General features: G+C 41.1%; 1 protein-coding gene across 1 annotated transcript; it reads right to left on the bottom strand.

Annotated features, from left to right (window-relative positions):
- Positions 1-878: 878 nt before the first annotated feature.
- LOC108437470 (transmembrane protein 100-like) lies at positions 879-6,347 on the bottom strand. The gene is made up of 2 exons (XM_037536833.1): positions 6,112-6,347; positions 879-3,106 (listed from the first exon to the last, which is right to left on the bottom strand). The coding sequence occupies exon 2, from the start codon at positions 1,710-1,712 to the stop codon at positions 1,287-1,289; it is 426 nt and encodes a 141-aa protein (XP_037392730.1). The 5' UTR covers positions 1,713-3,106; positions 6,112-6,347; the 3' UTR covers positions 879-1,286.
- Between the last annotated feature and the right edge of the window lie 9,725 nt (positions 6,348-16,072).

Below are 16,072 nucleotides of genomic sequence, written 5' to 3'. Positions count from 1 at the left end.
AATCCAGTCCTTGCAGGCCACAATACAGCAGACTTCAGCTTGCTGTCTCAGAAAACACACCAGATTCAGCTCATCAGCTAATTAGCAAGACCTTCATGAACTGAATTCAGGGCATTAGATGAGGGTAAATGTTAATATCTGCAGCACTTTGGCCTGGAAGGTCCCCAGTTTGATGTGATTGTTTTAATGTGTATTATGTAATTACTGGTTTTAAACAGAGTGTAATTCATGCATAAGGCACTGTGTTAATGTCTTAGAGTTCACAGTAACAGTGCTAATGTTAATCAGACCTTTTCTCCAAGTTTGTGACGGAAAACTTCATTTAAAAAATCTGACTTTCTTTGCTTTCCTAGCCAGAGTTCCATTTTACCAAGGCTTCCTTTGGAAGTTGTACAGTTTTCAGGCTGAATAAGGTTGAAATCAAGATTAAACCCTTGAGCTCATGATATCAAGCATGTTTACTTTTACAAAGGAAATGCCAAATTTTCTTCCTTCTGCTTACAGGAAACTCAGGAAATATTTCCTGTAGGTCTGCTCAGTTAAACCAGCCTGTGATTCCCTGCACTGAACAACATCTCAGCACTGAATCAACTGACATAAAAATAAAAACATTAGCCTGTTTTACAAACATTTAATCAATTGCCCAAAAAAATGAATAAATTATTTAGCTAATTTTACGAAACTTTCAACACTAAATCAACTGACATAAAAATTCAAATTTATTATATTTTACAAAACTTTCAACACTAAATCAACTGACATAAAAAATCAAATGTAGCCCATTTTACAAACATTTTAGCACCAAATCAACTGATATAAAAAATTAATTCAGCTAATATTACAAAACTTTCAGCACTAAATTAACTGACACGGAAAACCAATTTTAGTTAATTTAATACAAATCTTAGCACGGAATCAACTGAAAATATTCAAATTTGGTGTATTTTACAAAATTTTCATAAAAATTCAAATTTAGTTCATTTTACAAAAAAACTTTCAGCCCCGAATCAACAGACGTAAAAAAAAATCAAATTTAGATCATTTAAGTGATTCTGATATTCTACTGATATTCAATATTCCACAGCTCTGTTCATCACATTTGACATGCCTTCATTTTTGTCGCCTTACTAATTAGAAATTATAAAGCTGTGGAGACAAACTTTTATCTTACACATCTATCAGTTAAACTGGTTAAACTGATTTATATTATTGAAAAGCGTAACTCCAACCTTTGAACTGTAGTGTAACTTCAACGAAGCGCAATCAGTATTTGCCTCTTTCCGTTTTCACACAGTCACAGTTTTAATAACATTCATTCCATCTTCAGCAACCAGCACAACTCTCCCTTCTTCCCTCTCTCTTCTCGTCAGTCCTCTCTTCTTCATTATGGAACGGAACCCTACAACCCCGAGCACGACACCCGAGCTGATAGCCAGAATCACCAAGCCCAAAACCAGTAGGATGGAGGTGTTTTCACTGGTGTGCGCTGAGTCCCACAGTCCCACGGAAACCGAACTCAGGCCAACCAGAGTGCCCCAAAACCCAAAGGCCAACAGGCAGGAGCCCCAGGTCATCTCTGTGCCCCCAGTTACCACGGTGACACCTGCCACAGAGACCACCCTGGTGGGAAGGGTGACTGTTTCAGACTTAGGGTCATAGGTCACTGTTGGGGTGGGGTCAGGCAGGGCAGAGGGATCCAGGATTGATTCCATAATGACAGATAGTTGCACCTGTAGTACCTCAAACGTCTCTTAGATGACTTGACAAATTTATTAGTCCCAAACGTCTCTTAGATGACTTGACTAGTTTCAGAAGTTCCAAACGTCTCTTAGATGACTTGACTAGTTTCAGAAGTTCCAAACGTCTCTTAGATGACTTGACTAGTTTCGGTAGTCCTAAACGTCTCTTAGATGTCTTGACTAGTTTCGGTAGTCCTAAATGTCTCTTAGATGACTTGACTAGTTTGGGTAGTCCTAAATGTCTCTTAGATGTCTTGACTAGTTTCAGTAGTCCTAAATGTCTCTTAGATGACTTGACTAGTTTCAGAAGTCCCAAACGTCTCTTAGATGTCTTGACTAGTTTCAGTAGTCCCAAATGTCTTTTAGATGTCTTGACTAGTTTCGGTAGTCCTAAACGTCTCTTAGATGTCTTGACTAGTTTCAGTAGTCCCAAACGTCTCTTAGATGACTTGACTAGTTTCGGTAGTCCTAAACGTCTCTTAGATGTCTTGACTAGTTTCAGTAGTCCCAAAAGTCTCTTAGATGACTTGACTAGTTTCAGTAGTCCCAAACGTCTCTTAGATGACTTGACTAGTTTCGGTAGTCCCAAACGTCTCTTAGATGACTTGACTAGTTTCGGTAGTCCTAAACGTCTCTTAGATGTCTTGACTAGTTTCAGTAGTCCCAAACGTCTCTTAGATTACTTGACTAGTTTCAGTAGAGCCAAACGTCTCTTAGATGACTTGACTAGTTTCAGTAGAGCCAAACGTCTCTTAGATGACTTGATTAGTTTTGGTAATCCCAAATGTCTCTTAGATGTCTTGACAAGTGTATTTGTCCCAAATGTCTCTTAGATGACTTGACAAGTTTCGGTAGTCCCAAACGTCTCTTAAATGTCTTTCCAAATTTATTAGTCCCAAACGTCTCTTTAGATGATTTGTTTAGTAGTCCCAGATGTCTCTTAGATTATGACTAGTTTTAGTACTCAAAAACATCTGTTAAATGACAAAACTAATTAACTAATTAAAAAATGTATCCTAGATGACTAGTTTTAAAAGTTCGAAACGTCCCTTAAGATCACGACTGGTATTAGTATTTCAGGCAGTCGGGACAGTGAGCAGTACCATTTGATATTAACGTATAGTCATGTTCATCTTCATCAGGGTGTTTGCTGTATGTTTGCCTGCGATGGTGTCAGCGTCCTCCCAGTCCAAGCTGACTCCGATGGATCTTGGCGCAGCCTGTGAGGACCAGGGCTGTGCTGAAATCTGTCGGCTGTCTTCTCTCAGCTCCACCTCGAACTTTCTCTCTGTTTTGGTTTGCCTGCCCTGTTTTCCCTGGGACATGTGCTTCGCTTCTCCCTGCTGCTTTAGGTCAAATAGACAAGGCTGGAAAGTTGTGCAAGGGAAACGTTAGTGGGAGTAACACAGATCAATAAGTGCTTGTTTTACACCTTTACAGAGCTTGAAGAACTTGCAGTGCAATCATGTTGGTTAAATCTCAATCAGTTTTGATTAAAGATGAAAAACAAATAAAGAAATTGTTTTACTATTTTACAATTAGATAGATAGATAGATAGATAGATAGATAGATAGATAGATAGATAGATAGATAGATAGATAGATAGAACTTTATTGATTGCAGTGTTTCAGTAGTAAGACATGGAATTGCACATAAATTTACATATACAGAAATACATATGCAGAAAAATGGAAAATAGAATAAATATAGACAGAAGTTAAAGTACAAGAGGAATAAAATAAAAGTGTATCTATTTGCATATTTACATGAGAGCAGGCACGGACTGGCATGAGGTAAACTAAAAGCACAGATTATAGACATGACTAACTCTGAGTTGTGTCAATATTACAGTGTAATGTAAAGTGCATAGTGAAAATGTCATTACAGTAATTGTTGTGATATATGGCACACTGTTATATATGGCACACTGTTATATATGGCACACTGTTATATATGGCACAGTGTGATATATGGCACACTGTTATATATGGCACACTGTTATATATGGCACAGTGTGATATATGGCACACTGTTATATATGGCACAGTGTGATATATGGCACACTGTTATATATGGCACACTGTTATATATGGCACACTGTTATATATGGCACAGTGTGACATATGGCACACTGTTATATATGGCACACTGTTATATATGGCACACTGTTATATATGGCACAGTGTGATATATGGCACACTGTTATATATGGCACACTGTGATATATGGCACAGTGTGATATATGGCACACTGTTATATATGGCACAGTGTGATATATGGCACAGCGTGATATATGGCACACTGTTATATATGGCACACTGTTATATATGGCACATTGTGATATATGGCACACTGTGATATATGGCACACTGTTATATATGGCACACTGTTATATATGGCACACTGTGATATATGGCACAGTGTGATATATGGCACACTGTAATATATGGCACACTGTTATATATGGCACACTGTGATATATGGCACACTGTTATATATGGCACAGTGTGATATATGGCACACTGTGATATATGGCACACTGTTATATATGGCACAGTGTGATATATGGCACACTGTAATATATGGCACACTGTTATATATGGCACACTGTGATATATGGCACACTGTTATATATGGCACACTGTTATATATGGCACACTGTGATATATGGCACACTGTTATATATGGCACACTGTGATATATGGCACACTGTGATATATGGCACACTGTTATATATGGCACACTGTGATATATGGCACACTGTTATATATGGCACAGTGTGATATATGGCACACTGTTATATATGGCACACTGTTATATATGGCACAGTGTGATATATGGCACACTGTTATATATGGCACACTGTTATATATGGCACACTGTTATATATGGCACAGTGTGATATATGGCACACTGTTATATATGGCACAGTGTGATATATGGCACACTGTTATATATGGCACACTGTGATATATGGCACACTGTTATATATGGCACAGTGTGATATATGGCACACTGTAATATATGGCACACTGTTATATATGGCACACTGTGATATATGGCACACTGTTATATATGGCACACTGTTATATATGGCACAGTGTGATATATGGCACACTGTTATATATGGCACAGTGTGATATATGGCACACTGTTATATATGGCACACTGTTATATATGGCACAGTGTGATATATGGCACACTGTTATATATGGCACAGTGTGATATATGGCACACTGTTATATATGGCACACTGTTATATATGGCACAGTGTGATATATGGCACACTGTTATATATGGCACACTGTTATATATGGCACACTGTTATATATGGCACAGTGTGACATATGGCACACTGTTATATATGGCACAGTGTGATATATGGCACACTGTGATATATGGCACACTGTTATATATGGCACACTGTTATATATGGCACACTGTAATATATGGCACACTGTTATATATGGCACACTGTTATATATGGCACACTGTAATATATGGCACACTGTTATATATGGCACACTGTTATATATGGCACACTGTAATATATGGCACAGTGTGATATATGGCACACTGTTATATATGGCACACTGTGATATATGGCACACTGTTATATATGGCACACTGTTATATATGGCACACTGTGATATATGGCACACTGTTATATATGGCACACTGTTATATATGGCACACTGTGATATATGGCACACTGTTATATATGGCACACTGTAATATATGGCACACTGTTATATATGGCACACTGTTATATATGGCACACTGTTATATATGGCACAGTGTGATATATGGCACAGTGTATATTATCTTTACTAGATATATATTAACCCTCTACTGCACAGTGTTGCCACATGGCAACAATTTCTTTATCTTAATTTTACTAAAAAGCAGTGATGTAACATCTGCATTTTCTTATTTAATTGTGGAAATTGTGGTCTTTTACTTTGAAAGGACAAAATACTTCATGGCATCACATGACCAGGAGTTTTTATTATCATGTTGTTATTACTGTACATTCCAAATACCAACTTTGTAAATTGTACAAATTTCCACTATTTGTAGATATTGGCTCGTACATTTCCCTGAGTACAAGTTGGACTGGTTTGTTCTTGTCAGTAAAAGGATAAAAGGATGTTTTTAGAGAAAAACGAAACTTTATGGTGCTTTTCTTCTTTTCAGATTTAGTAGCAGTAGAGGGTGAACGATTCTGGAATAATAACCTTTGAAAAACAGTGAGAAACAGTTCAAATAACAGTTAGACACTAAGCTCAGTTAATATTGTGCATTATTATTAATAATACTTCATCTCAGAGATCAACATTAGTAATGGAGTAAATACTCAAGCTCCACTCACCTTTCAGCCCAATCGCCACCGTTCTGGAGTGCGAACTGAAGAGTTTTGCTCCTTCACAGTCAAGAATTATGCCATAAATGACGCCAACGTTTCATATTACTAAGCAATACTTTCATTTATCATAAACAATCCAGACCGAACTGTGTGCCAATCCTCGGCTCTCGAAGCGCAGAACATGAGGACGAGGCAGGAGGCCCGTCTTTTATTCTGCGCGTCCCCACCTGCAGATGTGTTTGTGTCAGCGCAGGCCGGCCCGTTGTTTTTATTTTCGTTATCATTTGTTTGTTCCCACCGCTCTTTGTGTCCTGAAGGAAAGCCATGTCTGTCATTAAGCATCATTATGACCCATTACCTCCTATTTATCTAAGGCCCACTCCCTTCCTCTGCTCCCTCTATCCCCCTCTCTCACACTCCGGACTTGGGTGGGCTTTGAGTGGATGCATTGTTTTCTTGTTTTTTTTTTTTTCTCCTTCAGAAGAAATTTCCCTCTTTAGTCAGCTCTGTTAGTCTTTCCCTTGCCTTCTCATGCATCGTCGCTGTGCCACTGCCTTGTGAGGACAGAAGCGCTTGACACAGAAATGTAGCACAAGCACAAGCCCACTTCCATAAACGGCGGGACGCTGTGCAAAATGTAAATGAAAATGAAATGTGATGATGTGCAAATCGTTTAAACCCCATATTTATTTGAAAACACTACAAAAAACAACATAGAAAATGTTAAAACCGATCCATTTTATTGTTTGTTTGAAAAATATTTGCCCATTTTGAATTTGATGCCAACAACATGTTCCAAAAAAGTTGGGACGGGGGGACAAAAGGCTGGTAAAATTGCGTAATGCTTACAAAACTCCCAGTAGTTGATTGACAACGGGAGAGTAATATGAAAGAGCATCTCAGAGGGGCGTAGACTTTCAGAAGTAAAAGACTGCACCATCAAATAGTGCAACTGCACTAATGCTGGCGTGGTGGTGTGTTAGTGTATGTTGCGCTGGTGCGAGTGGATCAGACACAGCAGTGCTGTCCACGCACTGTCCACTCTATTAGACACTCCTACCTTGTCGGTCCACCTTGTAGATGTAAAGTCAGAGACGACAGCTCATCTGCTGCTGCACAGTTTGTTGGTCATCCTCTAGTCCTTCATCAGTGGTCACAGGACGCTGCCCACAGGACACTTTTGGTTGGTGGACTATTCTCTATTCTGATCCACTCACACCAGCACAACACACACACTAACACAACAACACCATGTCAGTGTTACGGCAGTGCTGAGAATGATCCACCACCCAAACAGTACCTGCTCTGTGAGGGTCCATGGGGGTCCTGACCACTGAAGAACAGGGTAACAGAGTATCAGAGAAACAGATGGACTACAGTCTGTAACTGTAGAACTACAGAGGAGAACTATACGGTCAGTGGAGCTGATAGAGTGGACAGTGAGCGTAGAAACGAGGAGGTAGTCAGAATGCTCACCTTAAGGACACTCACTGTTTAAAAGTGTGTGCTCTAAATATACACATCCCTTCAGGTGAGCTAAACAAAGCCAAAGTCGATCCCTGGCACAATGAGCGGTGAGTAGGAGGAGCACACTCCTGAACGGTCTCCTGCCAATAACACGCCAGACTGACGTACGACGTTGCACAAGAGGGTTTCCTTCCACGATCCCTTTAATGCACTGATTTGCAATCAAATGTGATGAAGCCGCTGGTGTTCCTCTGCCTGTACTCCTGTGGCTTTTAGATAAGAGCATCAACCAGAGGCAAAACTGGGCCTTCGCTCCTAAAAAAGATCTTCACGGGTTTTTTAGTGAAGGGAATGGACCTATTTAGAACCATGAGTTCTATATAAAACCATGTGCTTAAATAGTTCTTTGTATGCTGAACTGCTTCTTCAGCTAGATGGAGAGTGCATGTGGTGCTATGCCGGACTATATAGCACCAGAGCATTCTTGGTAACACTTTCTATGCATGTCACGTTTGTAAGCATCTATAAACACACAGAACATGTTATAATGCATTCCTAAGGCATCCTAAACATGGCTATGAATATTAATTTTAAAAATGCATTACACGTTAAAGCCATGCTTATTATGCATTATGAACTGTTAATATAATGCATTATAAGCACTGTTCATGACACATTATAAGAGCTCATAAGCTGTATTAGTCCACTCTGAGTAAAGTGAAGCATGCTGGACTAAAGCCTCCTCCAGGGTTTAGACTGAGGCTTCAAGTTCAAGAATTTACTGAAGGATTTACTGAAACACTAAAACACAATAAAGCTCATTACAGGCTTCAAATGTCAGAGTTTAAACTAGAGCAACAATGTAGTCCAGCAGCGACACTGAGGTGTTTAAACTCCAGCAGCACTGCTGTGTCTGATCCACTTGTACCAGCACACCACACACTAACACACCACCACGTCAGTGTGACTGCAGTGCTGAGAATGACCCACCACCCAAACAGTACCTGCTCTGTGAGGGTCCATGGGGGTCCTGACCACTGAAGAACAGGGTAAGAGAGTATCAGAGAAACAGATGGACTACAGTCTGTAACTGTAGAACTACAGAGGGGAACTATACGGTCAGTGGAGCTGATACAGTGGACAATGAGGGTAGAAACAGGGAGGTTGTCAGAATGTTCTGCCTGATCGGTGTATGAAGGCCTCAGTCACGGTGAATTCAAAATGTATTTAGCAAGTGAATCAAATGCGATCAACTGAGCGTAAGGACGTTACACAAGCCTCTGTTTTCGGGATCCCAATCCTTTGTTGATGGAGAAGCATCGGGCAGGTTCCAGACCACACATCGAGCAGCTAGATAGACGTTATTGTTGTGCTGAGGGCATCATAATAGGCTCTAGAAGGGTAATCCAATATAACGGGGCTTCCAAAGGCCACGAATAGCCCAGAGAAAATCCCTGCATAACCAAAAGGGCAGTGGGGTATATACAGGAGCGCTCAAGGAGGCAAACCCAGACAGAAATAATAAACATAAATAAATGTGTTGCTTTCAAAGGACGTCTGGAGTCAGGTGATTACATATATTGTGCTTCATGATTGGCTGCTGAAACCTGGTTGTTCTTATATAATACAGGAGATCAAGTTTAAAAATACTTTGAAAGGACAGCAAATTTAAATGTTGCTAATGAAACCCATTAGAAGATTACGAACGAGCATGAAATCACACAGCACGTAGTCCAAGACCTGTTGTAACGAAAGCAGAAGTATCCACTGAACTGTCGACTACGTTCCCTGCCATCCCAGATCATATGGAACAGGTATTGATTTCCAGAAAAAACATGAAGGTTTAATTAAGAGCCAGACAGATGAGAACCCTCAGGGTCTTCTAGACCGTCAGGCATAATGATTTCTAGGAGATAAAAATACAGGTTTGTATTTTTCCATAAAAATCGGCACAATTGTTGCATGTAGTCTCGATCTATAGGCCCCCTAGTGGCCGCTCTGCTGGTGGACCACCAGCAGGTCATGGACCACCGAAACAGGTGGAGACTGCATTGTCTGGGCACTACAAAGTTTAAGAAGGACCAAAGCACTCTTATTTTACTTTTAAGTCTGTTGAAAACTGTCAAGGTAAATATAGCCAAGCTGCTCTCCCATTGGTCAGGACTTCAGGGGCTGGACTGAAGGCCTCCCACGCTAGATTAGCTACCAAAGAGGAATCAACCAATCACGCTTTGATTTCCAATTGAGATGAGAAAAACATCTCTCCAGTCCTTCTAGGAAGTTCTGGATGCATCACTGACTGTGAAGATGAGCTGTAGTCTAATCAGGTTTCAGTTAGTTGTTAGGAATGGGAAACAGTGGCAGCAGAGCTCTTTACTGAAAGAGTGGCAGTACAACTGATAAATACAAACTTAAATATATGTTAATATCTGTTACAGAATCTGGATAAAACATCTTCTAATGTCTGCATTTAATCTAGAATGGCCAGCACAACCATTAGTCCCCAAGGCATGCTGGCAAAAATTAGCATCATAGGTTCTAATGGTCACGGTGTTCCACTGGACAGAGGCCATTCACTGATCACAGGGTTGAAAAGTTCACAGGAACTTGTGAAACAAGAAGTGTACAAATAGCGAGCTAGTTAGCTTAGCTCAGGTGTAGGCTAACTTGTAGTGTTGTGGCTAGCTCCATCTATTTCTACGTCTGTAATAGCTGGCTACGTCTGTTTCTACGTCTGTTATAGCTGGCTACGTCTGTTTCTACATCTGTTATAGCTGGCTATGTCTGTTTCTATGTCTGTAATAGCTGGCTACGTCTGTTTCTACGTCTGTAATAGCTGGCTACGTCTGTTTCTACGTCTGTAATAGCTGGCTACGTCTGTTTCTACATCTGTTATAGCTGGCTACGTCTGTTTCTACGTCTGTAATAGCTGGCTACGTCTGTTTCTACATCTGTTATAGCTGGCTACGTCTGTTTCTACGTCTGTAATAGCTGGCTACGTCTGTTTCTACATCTGTTATAGCTGGCTACGTCTGTTTCTACGTCTGTTGTAGCTGGCTACGTCTGTAATAGCTGGCTACGTCTGTTTCTACGTCTGTAATAGCTGGCTACGTCTGTTTCTACGTCTGTTATAACTGGCTACGTCTGTTTCTACGTCTGTAATAGCTGGCTACGTCTGTTTCTACGTCTGTAATAGCTGGCTACGTCTGTTTCTACGTCTGTAATAGCTGGCTACGTCTGTAATAGCTGGCTACGTCTGTTTCTATGTCTGTTATAGCTGGCTATGTCTATTTCTACGTCTGTAATAGCTGGCTACGTCTGTTTCTACGTCTGTAATAGCTGGCTACGTCTGTTTCTACGTCTGTAATAGCTGGCTACGTCTGTTTCTACGTCTGTTATAGCTGGCTACGTCTGTTTCTACGTCTGTTATAGCTGGCTACGTCTGTAATAGCTGGCTACGTCTGTTTCTATGTCTGTTATAGCTGGCTATGTCTATTTCTACATCTGTAATAGCTGGCTACATCTGTTTCTACGTTTGTTATAGCTGGCTACGTCTGTAATAGCTGGCTACGTCTGTTTCTATGTCTGTTATAGCTGGCTATGCCTATTTCTACGTCTGTAATAGCTGGCTACGTCTCTTTCTACGTCTGTAATAGCTGGCTACGTCTGTTTCTACGTCTGTAATAGCTGGCTACGTCTGTAATAGCTGGCTACGTCTGTTTCTATGTCTGTTATAGCTGGCTATGTCTATTTCTACGTCTGTAATAGCTGGCTACGTCTGTTTCTACGTCTGTAATAGCTGGCTACGTCTGTAATAGCTGGCTACGTCTGTTTCTATGTCTGTAATAGCTGGCTACGTCTGTTTCTACGTCTGTAATAGCTGGCTACGTCTGTTTCTACGTCTGTAATAGCTGGCTACGTCTGTTTCTACGTCTGTTATAGCTGGGTACGTCTGTTTCTACATCTGTTATAGCTGGCTACGTCTGTAATAGCTGGCTACGTCTGTTTCTATGTCTGTTATAGCTGGCTATGTCTATTTCTACATCTGTAATAGCTGGCTACATCTGTTTCTACATCTGTTATAGCTGGCTACGTCTGTTTCTACGTCTGTAATAGCTGGCTACGTCTGTTTCTACATCTGTAATAGCTGGCTACGTCTGTTTCTACGTCTGTAATAGCTGGCTACGTCTGTTTCTACATCTGTTATAGCTGGCTACGTCTGTTTCTACGTCTGTAATAGCTGGCTACGTCTGTTTCTACATCTGTTATAGCTGGCTACGTCTGTTTCTACGTCTGTAATAGCTGGCTACGTCTGTTTCTACATCTGTTATAGCTGGCTACGTCTGTTTCTACGTCTGTAATAGCTGGCTACGTCTGTTTCTACATCTGTTATAGCTGGCTACGTCTGTTTCTACGTCTGTTGTAGCTGGCTACGTCTGTAATAGCTGGCTACGTCTGTTTCTACGTCTGTAATAGCTGGCTACGTCTGTTTCTACGTCTGTTATAACTGGCTACGTCTGTTTCTACGTCTGTAATAGCTGGCTACGTCTGTTTCTACGTCTGTAATAGCTGGCTACGTCTGTTTCTACGTCTGTAATAGCTGGCTACGTCTGTAATAGCTGGCTACGTCTGTTTCTATGTCTGTTATAGCTGGCTATGTCTATTTCTACGTCTGTAATAGCTGGCTACGTCTGTTTCTACGTCTGTAATAGCTGGCTACGTCTGTTTCTACGTCTGTAATAGCTGGCTACGTCTGTTTCTACGTCTGTTATAGCTGGCTACGTCTGTTTCTACGTCTGTTATAGCTGGCTACGTCTGTAATAGCTGGCTACGTCTGTTTCTATGTCTGTTATAGCTGGCTATGTCTATTTCTACATCTGTAATAGCTGGCTACATCTGTTTCTACGTTTGTTATAGCTGGCTACGTCTGTAATAGCTGGCTACGTCTGTTTCTATGTCTGTTATAGCTGGCTATGCCTATTTCTACGTCTGTAATAGCTGGCTACGTCTCTTTCTACGTCTGTAATAGCTGGCTACGTCTGTTTCTACGTCTGTAATAGCTGGCTACGTCTGTAATAGCTGGCTACGTCTGTTTCTATGTCTGTTATAGCTGGCTATGTCTATTTCTACGTCTGTAATAGCTGGCTACGTCTGTTTCTACGTCTGTAATAGCTGGCTACGTCTGTAATAGCTGGCTACGTCTGTTTCTATGTCTGTAATAGCTGGCTACGTCTGTTTCTACGTCTGTAATAGCTGGCTACGTCTGTTTCTACATCTGTAATAGCTGGCTACGTCTGTTTCTACGTCTGTTATAGCTGGGTACGTCTGTTTCTACATCTGTTATAGCTGGCTACGTCTGTAATAGCTGGCTACGTCTGTTTCTATGTCTGTTATAGCTGGCTATGTCTATTTCTACATCTGTAATAGCTGGCTACATCTGTTTCTACATCTGTTATAGCTGGCTACGTCTGTTTCTACGTCTGTAATAGCTGGCTACGTCTGTTTCTACATCTGTAATAGCTGGCTACGTCTGTTTCTACGTCTGTAATAGCTGGCTACGTCTGTTTCTACATCTGTTATAGCTGGCTACGTCTGTTTCTACGTCTGTAATAGCTGGCTACGTCTGTTTCTACATCTGTAATAGCTGGCTACGTCTGTTTCTACGTCTGTTATAGCTGGCTACGTCTGTTTCTACGTCTGTTATAGCTGGCTACGTCTGTAATAGCTGGCTACGTCTGTTTCTATGTCTGTTATAGCTGGCTATGTCTATTTCTACGTCTGTAATAGCTGGCTACGTCTCTTTCTACGTCTGTAATAGCTGGCTACGTCTGTTTCTACGTCTGTAATAGCTGGCTACGTCTGTAATAGCTGGCTACGTCTGTTTCTATGTCTGTTATAGCTGGCTATGTCTATTTCTACGTCTGTAATAGCTGGCTATGTCTCTTTCTACGTCTGTAATAGCTGGCTATGTCTATTTCTACGTCTGTAATAGCTGGCTATGGCTATTTCCAAGTCTGTAATAGCTGGCTATGGCTATTTCTACGTCTGTAATAGCTGGCTATGGCTATTTCCAAGTCTGTAATAGCTGGCTATGGCTATTTCCAAGTCTGTAATAGCTGGCTATGGCTATTTCTACGTCTGTAATAGCTGGCTATGGCTATTTCTACGTCTGTAATAGCTGGCTATGGCTATTTCTACGTCTGTTATAGCTGGCTATGTCTATTTCTATGTCTGTTATAGCTGGCTATGGCTATTTCTACGTCTGTTATAGCTGGCAATGTCTATTTCTACGTCTGTAATAGCTGGCTATGGCTATTTCTACATCTGTTATAGCTGGCTATGTCTATTTCTATGTCTGTTATAGCTGGCTATGGCTATTTCTACGTCTGTTATAGCTGGCTATGTCTATTTCTACGTCTGTAATAGCTGGCTATGGCTATTTCTACGTCTGTAATAGCTGGCTATGGCTATTTCTACGTCTGTAATAGCTGGCTACATCTTTTTCTGTAGCTTTGTTAAGTGCACTCGCTGCATAAGTTACTAGTTCCAAATCTTCCCATTTTGTCTAAATTAAACATCCAATAAAAGGCTGAACTTTTGAAAAGTAAAGTTGAAAAGCAGCAACAGCCTCTGCTCTTCTGGGAAGGCCTTACACTGGATGTTGGAACATTGCTGTGAGGATTTGATTGCACATTAGTGACGTCAGGTACTGGTGTTGGATGGTCAGTTCTGGATGACTCCAACTCATCCCAAAGGTATTGAATGGAGCTCCATCCCTCCAGAGAACGGAGTTCCACTGCTCCACAGCCCAATGCTGGGGGGTTTTATACCCCTCTAGCTCGCGCTTGGCATTGGACATGGTGACCATATGCTCATGCACGGCTTCTCCACAGCATCCCATTCTATTAGCCAGTGCTTTTCTACTATAGAGATTACAGAAAAGCTCTGGCCAGTAGAATGGGATGCTCTGGAAAGGCCTTAAAGGACCTCAGAGTAGCTGAATTCACTCATTAGAAGGGCTGGACCTGCTGTATATGACCATATGAGGGTTTCCTGTACCACATGGCAGAGAAGAAAACCCGGCGAGAAAGCGTGGGCTGTCACTCCACAAGAGCTGCTGTTCTCCATTTAGCGCATTCAGATCAGATTAAACTGAGGCAGAGTGAAGCGTAATTGAAAGCTCATCCAAACAACATGGATGACCCTGTTTACTCTCCACTGAGAGTAAACAGGGGACCCCAAACGTAGGGCGTGGTGTCAAAGATACCCAGGGCTCTTTTAGAACTGAAAAGTGTAAAGTTCAGGGTGAGCAAGCAAAGGGTAATAAGTGATGTTTCTCTACAGTCGTGGTGATAGGAACCAGGGGTTGCCATGACTACAACACCAATATAGGCCTTTTATTTACCATCCAGAACCACCAGTGAACCTACACATGTCTTCTGGGCTTTTTATGGAATGTTGGTGGAAAATCTGAAATAATAAGCTTTCTTTGGGGACTATTTTGCCTCACAGCACCCTGCAGATTATGTATCCCTCCACCATGAATAGATTTTAAAGTCCAAAATCTTCTCGAAACTATTGTCTCAGTCATCAGGCAGTGACTTCACAACCATTTCATGTAGGAACTTTCTGTGAGGGAGCTTTTAGAGGGGGACGTCTGGTTCCTATCACCACCACTGTGAACAATTCTGACTAGGTGAGTTTCTAGAGAACAGAGAATTTCATACCAAACCTCTCTGAATGAATCTGTTTACATCTTAATTATGCAGACATGTTGGAGAAATTCACCTGAAAGGCATAATATTGCTGCTAATTACAGTTCGTTAACGCCTGGGATAGTAAAACATTCAGCGATGTCAGTCAACTTGCTGTAGTTCCACTGTTTAGTGTGGTTTGTTTAAGAGCGGTGAAAGGCAGAGCTGAAGGAAGAGGGACTGGAGTGGAGAAAAGCAAGAAGGGTGGGGCGAGAAAAGAAAAATACTTCCAGGAAATAGCAGCGAGACAGATGGTGGGGCTTAAGGATCCCCCAATTACTTGCCACGTTTTAACACCATCAAACAAAGTGCAGATTAATGAGGCACTAAACCAGTTCAGCCAACAAAGAAAGCCGCACCGTCTCATCGGAGAGCGCAGACTAAATCTGATTGCATATTCTTCAGAGTAAATCTGATCTTTCTAAAAGCTTAATAATCAGAAACCAGGTCTGCCTGTCACAGTCCAAACTGCGGTAGAGATTTTTTGTTTACATGTTGTGTGTAAATAACCTCCTTAAACAAAACCTTCTAATATATATATTTATATACACTCTATATTGCCAAAAGTATTCGCTCATCTGCTTCACACGCATATGAACTTGAGTGACACCCCATTCTTAATCCATAGGGTTTAATATGATGTCGGCCCACCCTTTGCAGCTATAACAGCTTCAGCTCTTCTGGGAAGGCTTTCCACAGGGGTTAGGAGTGTGTTTATGGGAATTTCTGACCGTTCTTCCAGGAGC

This window comes from Pygocentrus nattereri, chromosome 3, assembly GCF_015220715.1.
Source record: "Pygocentrus nattereri isolate fPygNat1 chromosome 3, fPygNat1.pri, whole genome shotgun sequence".
Taxonomy (NCBI): Eukaryota; Metazoa; Chordata; class Actinopteri; order Characiformes; family Serrasalmidae; genus Pygocentrus; species Pygocentrus nattereri.
This window is presented reverse-complemented; position numbering and strand designations above follow the sequence as displayed.

What these genes read in the sequence shown, in the direction of transcription:
- LOC108437470 (XM_037536833.1), bottom strand. Translation starts at nt 1,712, where the DNA reads ATGGAATCAATCCTGGATCCCTCTGCCCTGCCTGACCCCACCCCAACA.